This window comes from Hipposideros armiger, unplaced genomic scaffold (assembly GCF_001890085.2).
Source record: "Hipposideros armiger isolate ML-2016 unplaced genomic scaffold, ASM189008v1 scaffold_666, whole genome shotgun sequence".
Classification (NCBI taxonomy): Eukaryota; Metazoa; Chordata; class Mammalia; order Chiroptera; family Hipposideridae; genus Hipposideros; species Hipposideros armiger.
Window position 1 is genome coordinate 352,767 of NW_017732016.1, and position 7,390 is coordinate 360,156.

At 35.4% G+C, this 7,390-nt stretch overlaps 1 protein-coding gene across 1 annotated transcript in view; it reads left to right on the forward strand.

Moving 5' to 3' along the window:
* CPEB2 (cytoplasmic polyadenylation element binding protein 2) overlaps positions 1-7,390 on the forward strand; it is a 69,000-nt gene that overhangs the window by 47,026 nt on the left and 14,584 nt on the right. Inside the window, exons 7-8 of the mRNA XM_019626338.1 lie at positions 3,867-4,037; positions 5,073-5,162. Coding sequence (XP_019481883.1) covers positions 3,867-4,037; positions 5,073-5,162 — 261 coding nt within the window. The remainder of the gene's footprint in view (positions 1-3,866; positions 4,038-5,072; positions 5,163-7,390) is intronic.

The following is a 7,390-nucleotide window of genomic DNA, read 5'->3' on the forward strand; positions in this document are numbered from 1 at the left end:
ATTTTGAGTTGTTGTGTTTTCATTGTCCTTTGTCTTGAGATAGCTTTTGATTTCTTCCTTGATCTCAGTTTTGACCCACTCACTATTTAGTAGCATGTTATTCAGCCTCCATGTATTTATGTGCTTTCCAGGTTTCTTTTTATAATTGATTTCTAGTTTTATAGCATTGTGGTCAGAGAAGATGCTTGATATGATTTTAGTCTTTTTAAATTTATTGAGACTGGTTTCGTGTCCTAACATGTGGTCTACATTGGAAAATGTTCCATGTGCACTTGAAAAGAATGTATATTCTGTTGCTTTGGGGTGAAATGCTCAAAATATCAATTAAATCCAGCTGGTCTAAAGTGCCATTTAAGGCCACTGTTTCCATGTTGATTTTCTGTCTGGAGGATCTGTCCATTGGTGACAACGAAGTATGGAAGTCCCCTACTACGATAGTGTTGCTATTAATCTCTGTCTTTATGTCTGTCAAAATCTGTTGTATATATTTAGGAGCTCCTATGTTGGGTGCATAGATGTTTACTAGGGTTATGTATTCCTGTTGAATTGATCCTTTTATTATTATGTAGTGTCCTTCTTTGTATTTTATTGTAGTCTTCATTTTAAAGTCTATTTTGTCTGAAATAAGTATTGCTACTCCCGCTTTTTTCTCATTTCCATTTGCGTGAAATATCTTATTCCTCCCCTTTACTTTCAATTTGTGTGTGTCTTTTGATCGGAGATGAGTCTCTTGTAAACAGCATATGCATGGGTCCTGTTTTCTTATCCACTCAGCCACTCTACGTCTTTTGATCGGAGCATTTAATCCATTCACATTTATAGTGATTATTGGTAGGTGCATATTCATTGCCATTTTGTTATTTGTATTTCTGATCTTCCCTAGGTTTGCTTGTTTTCCCCTTTCTTCTGTTTAAAAAAGCCCTTTTAACATTTCCCACAATGCTGGATTGGTGGTAATGAATTCCTTATGCTTATTCTTTTCTGAGAAGCTCTTTATCTCTCCAATTTTAAGTGATAGCCATGCTGGGTAAAGCAATCTTTGTTGTAGGCCTTTATTTTGCATCACTGTGAGTATTTCCTGCCACTCCCTTCTAGCCTGCAGAGACTGTAGAAAAGTCAGCTGTTAGTCTTATAGGAGTTCCTTTGTATGTAACCTGCTGTCTCTCTTTTGCTGCTTTTAGGATCCTGTCTTTGTCTTTAACCTTTGCCATTTTAACTATGATGTGTCTTGGTGTGGACCTGTTTGGGTTCAGCTTGTTTGGAACTCTCTGCACTTCCTGGGCTTGTATGTCGATTTCCTTCACCAGGGTAGGGAAGTTCTCAGTCATTATTTCTTCAAATACATTCTCGATCCCTTGCTTCTTCTCTTCTCCTTCTGGTATTCCTATGATGCGAATGTTGTTGCGCTTGATGTTGTCCCACAGGTCTCTTAAACTATTTTCATTGTTTGTTATTCTTTTTTCTTTTTGTTGTTCCAAGTGGGTGATTTCTGCTATTTTGTCTTCTAAATCACTGATCCGATCCTCTGCTTCCTCTAATCTACTGGTGTTTCCTTCGAGTGTGTTCTTCATTTCAGTTATTGCATTCTTTAGTTCTACCTGGTTGTTTTTTATGATTTCTGTATCCTTCTTTATGTCCTCCCTAAATTCCTTAAATATTCTTATCGTCATTGTTCTAAACTCTGTCTCTGAAAGGTTGGATACCTCTGTTTCATTTAGTTCCATTTCTTGAGGTTTCTTCTGATCTTTTATGTGGGACATGTTTCTTTGTTTCTTCACTCTGGCTGTCACTCTGATTGCTTCAATGTATTAGATCACCAGACTGGACGTGGCCTCCTCTTTAGGTCCTTTGTTTAGAGGTTCTGCTCATCTAGTGTCCAAGGAATTTCCGAGGTTGAATATCTTATAAATTATTTGTAATTTTGGTGTGATCCTGGGAGGCATTCGGCACAGTGTCTGTCTATTCTGCCATCTTACCGGAAGTCCTCTAATAAACTTCTAAAGAATCATCTTCTGATTTCCTTACTTTACAAACCTCTACATGCAGTGTGACTCCCGCCCAAGTTTATTAAAACTGCTACCTTCAAACATCATGCATGTCCTCAAACACAATTGTCATTTCTTAAAAATCATTATCTTAACATCTCTCATTGTTACTTCATTGTTCTTTTTTATTATATCATTTTTCATTGGCACTCTGTCACAATATTTTGATTTCCCTCTTTATTTTTCTTACCACTCCTTTATCACCTTGAATGTTCCATTTCTTCATTATAAATTTCCCAAGGAATTATTCTTTTTCTCTGAATTTTTTTATTAGGATGTTACAAAGAGCCTTAAACTATCACCTAGCTGGAGTTGATTCCCTTTATTTCCTCGGAAATATGATTTATTTCCTTTTTCCACTCCATTTGCAGCCTCCATACATTTACTTTTGAACATCCTATTAGCATATGAAACATGACATATCTAACTAAAATGTATTTCCCTTTTTTGTACCATTTCTGATCTTCCCTGCCCTTATATTTAATGATTCTTACCATTCATGTTATAAAACCTTCCGTTGGTTTCTTCTTTCCATTCTTTTTCTCTGTTTTGTTTCCCATCTACTTCTACCCCTACCATCCATCCTTCCTGGATTTTTTGAAGAACTTATGATCTCATTTCTACCTACTTTAACCATATTTGCTAAGATAAGTCTTCCTAAAGCACAAGAAAACTTACTATCTTGCTTGAACCTCTGTATCCAGTTGTTTATTTTCATCGCCTACTAAATGACCCTTTTAGTTTGGCATTCAATGCTGAGTACTCTGACTAGCCTCAGAGAGATTTTCTAGCTTTTATTCTCCTTTTTCCAACATGTCCCAGCCGACCTTGAGTACTCTATTTCTTAAATTTATTTTATCTTACTCTTTCTTATGTTTTTTTCTTCCACTTGAAAAATTTACTCAAAACCATATTCTTACAAATATCTTTACTTATAAATAACCTACCCTCTCTACTGCTCCTAGTTCCCGTTTTACCACAAATATTCAGTTTCACTTGCAGTTTTAAGAAAGTACCCATTTAATAGCTGGACTACTCCCTTCCAGCATACCTCTTTTGAAACACTTTGAAGCTTTCTTATGGATATGTGCCATAGTTATATGTATAGATCTTATCTTTTCTAAATGTATATTCCTTGAGGGCAGGAGACTATATTTTATTAGATCATTTTATTTTGTGATCCCCACATAGTCTAGCATCAGGATTGCAGCAGAGGATTATACAGGATGTGCCCTATGCAAGGTTACACTCCTGAAGGGTGAGCACAGATGGGGACTGAAGTCCTAGAGGGAATGGCTTTTTCTGTTTTGCACATGTGCAGAAGTCCTGCCTACCCTTTCATATAATTGGCACATGTGTAATAAATTAATTCAAGACGTTATATGTAAGTATTGCTTGTTGCCTTTGTCCTTACCCTAGTCTGCAAGTCGTTTTTTATTATGTCCTCTCATCTATTTAGTCTGTACCATTTCCTTTCTGTCACCAATTTCTAAGAGGTTTCTCCTGTTACACATCCAATCTAACCATGCCATACATCAGATTCTTGCTGCTTTCCATAAAAAACTGAAGCGATCTAGTGTTTGGTTGTGATATAATTGTTGTCATATGCCTGTGTTTATTTCTAAGTCATTCCTCAGACCGCTTTTCTCTTGAATCCAAGTAATTAAAACCTTGAACTATCTAAATTTCCCTTAATTTTTTATGCCTATGTCACCTTCATTCTTTAAACCTTTGAATTTTTCATTGCTATTTTTATGCTTGACTTCAGTTTATCATTTTCTAAGACCTGAGATTCAAATTATATTTGTTCTTGTATTTTAGGTCGTTCTTCCCTCTTTCCAATAGATGATGGTTTGCTGGATGATGGTCATAATGATCAAGTTGGTGTCTTAAATTCACCCACATGTTACTCAGCTCATCAAAACGGAGAGCGAATTGAACGCTTCTCTCGAAAAGTTTTTGTTGGTGGTCTTCCTCCAGATATTGATGAAGGTAAGGTAATGATTTGGCATAAATATATATATGAAACATGAGAATAGGGGTATGGGATTTTTTACCTCTTGAGATTTTCAGTTATAATAGATGTCCTTCTCTGTTTAAATTTTTGTCACACACAATGAAATAAAGGTAACCGACCATGACATGCTACCTGCAATGTGTGACAGTCAAAAGTTTAATTTCCTTAAGGATAATATGCCCTTACAAACAGGTAAGAAAGAGGCTATAAAACCCAAAAGAATAATGGAAACAAAACATGAACAGGACATTCAGGTTATACCAAGGCTAATAAATGTATGTAAAAATGGTCATGTGTAATAAAAACAAAAGAGTAATTCAAGATAAAGATTAAAAATACTAAAACTATCCAATATTTGTGAGGTTGTGGGAAACCTGCTACTTTCTTTTACAACTAATGGAGATGATATTGCTACATTTTAGAAGATTTTTAAGTTACGAAATGTTCACAAACTAATTCTATGTATTAGTATAATAAGGTTTCCATTTGATGAAATGGAAAAGTACCATGGGATTTGATCTATGTGTGTTTCAGGTCTGGCATGTGTCAGACTCTAGTATATTTTCTGAGTATTATAGATTTTCACATCTTATTACAGCAGGCCTTTTTCTTTTTTCTTTGATTTTAATTATTAAGCAGTAATGGATCTCTTTATTTAATTTAATATAATGCTGACATGTTTTTCAAGCCAGTGATATTTATGGTTTGGTGCACTATAAATCCATTAGTATCTATGCAATGTTATTTAAAATTTCAAAGGTCACACTGAATTGATTATTCTGGCCAGTGTGCTACTTAAAAATGAATTTATTTTGACTAAAATAGCTATTAAGTTTTATGTATTATTTTAATAAGGATATTAAACATTTTAACTGTTTATATTCTAATCTATTTTAGGCTATTTGTTACTTTTAAATACTAAATCTTTAAAGCATATTATAAAATATGGGATATTTTTAGAATGAATCATTAAAGGTAATTCCTAATCCATATTATTGTACTTTCTTAAGATGAAATAACTGCTAGCTTCAGAAGATTTGGGCCTTTGGTAGTAGATTGGCCTCATAAGGCAGAAAGCAAGTCCTATTTTCCACCAAAAGGTAAGGGTTTTTATTGTTAATATTTGCTGGGGAATCAGTTATATGAGAGCAGAAGAGACAATATCAATTACTTAGTGTTTTCTTTTAAAATTGAATATGACTACATCTTTATATAAAATCTAATAGAGTAAGCTGTAGAGGCTGGAAACATGTATGGAGTGAGGCAGAATGGTCCTGAGAACGATCCCAGTTTCACTTTAAGCCAGTCAGGAATTATAAGGAACTTGCTGTGCTTTCTCTGTGATTTGATTATGATTTCAAAGACTCAAATGTTTTAGTATTTTTTTCTGTCTAAAGCATCATTCTAAGTAATTTGAGTGTAGACATAAAAAACTTTCTCTCAGTGAAATTATGATCTGTATGAAATGAGACTAAAATATAAACCTGTGAATAGTTTAAATAGGTCAATAATTACTTAAGTGTTCCAAATAATAGCAGACCACAACAGAGTAGTATATACTCTGTGGTGTGTTTTGATAGAGGGGAAAGTGACTGGTCAACAAACCCCCAATTATATCGACAAAATGTGAAGAAGATACCTAGTTGTGCTAGTCATTTATTGCTAGAATACTGCTGTGGCTGGTCACCAGAGTACAAGGATCACAAGCTATGCTAGCGTTTTTTGGAGCACAGCAAGGCCACCGTCAGTGGGGAGAGGAAGAGACAAGGGGAGAGAGCTGTATGTCATCCCAGTGAAATTCCTAAGAAGATTCTTGGAGTAAATAAAGGGGGAAGTTCAAAGACGGGGACTTTTCTTTAAATATGATTGAAATATAGTTTTAGAAAAGAAAAAAGACAGTAGTATTCTCATGGCTGAGTGAGTTTTTAAGCCTAGAAAAGACTCCAATAGACCTATTAAATGGTTTGATTTTGGCTCTGGGAAAGGAAACATGTTAGAGTTATTGGCATACAAAAACTAGCTAAGGTTTCTGGTGATGAATTATACAAGCCATCTCCACTTTTCATCATTGAAAATTAAATAACCTCCATTTAGTTCATATAATTTTTTAGAGAAATTTAATGCAGTGATTTTTCATAACTTTAGATCTTATGCCAGTGGAATTGAGACTGTCTTTTGAGCATGGATTATGGATCCCAGACCTCTATGAGAATCTGATAAAAGCTATGGAACTCTCTTCATATACACTCAATTTTCACATGATTTTGGAGTTTCCCAGATTTGGAGGTCCCAAATCTTTGGGTTAGAGAGAAAATTAGCTCCATATAGATATAGATGTTTATATGTTAGTTTAGTTTTAACCTGTTGTCCACAGTTTTACTATCCTGTCCTTTTATAAAGTTTATTTTATTGAGTGTTCATTAAAAATGCCTGTTAGTTTCTAATGTTCCCACATAAGTTACTGTCTCCCCTTGCCTGGACTGCTTTAGGCATGTGACTATCTGTCCACATCTGTGGCTCTCTCCAGTTTCTCTCCCATAATACAGCTCGAGTAATGTCTTGAACTCCTCTGATGGTGTTATTCCTTTGCTCTCCTGCCTAAAAGCCTTCAGTGGGTTCTTTTATAGTTAAGGTAAAGGCAAAAAGTGCATTCGCCTTTCTGGCCTCCCCATCTCTCTAGTTTCTTCTCCTAATATTGCTTTTGTTCCCTTCTGGTTCCACAAACAGACCTTCCTCTCTCCTGCCTTAGGGCTTTTATGTATGGTGTTCTTCTGGCTGAAGGCTCTTCCCATGTGTCTGCATCTGTATACCCCTTACTTATCCCAGCTTAAATATCAGCTGCTCACAAGAAACTTATAGGACCTACCCAATGAGGTCAAATCAAAATGCAGGCTATCCTAGCATTGTTCTTTCATAGCACTCATTACAGTTGCAGTATGACATTTTTACAACTTTAAAAATACACGATTGTTTTATTAATGTCAGTTTCTTATAGTAGTGTGTAAGACTGTCTTTACTCATTTTGTAGTCTGAGTAATCATGGATTCATAATTGTCTAATGCCTGACATAAACAACTGTAAAAACTGTAGGATAGAGAAATTACTTTGACCTGAAGTAGGTGGGGAAAGGCTTCACTGATAAGTTTTAATATTAAATCTAAAAGATACTATGCAATTTAGATAGATAAAAAGTTGTTGGGCCGGCCGAGTGGCGCGATGGTTAAGAACTGGCTTGGGATGCCAGAGGGCCCCGGTTCGGATCCCATATATGAGGGCCTGTGACACTGCCCTCTACAGCTAAGATGCTGAACAACAGCTCAACCTGGAG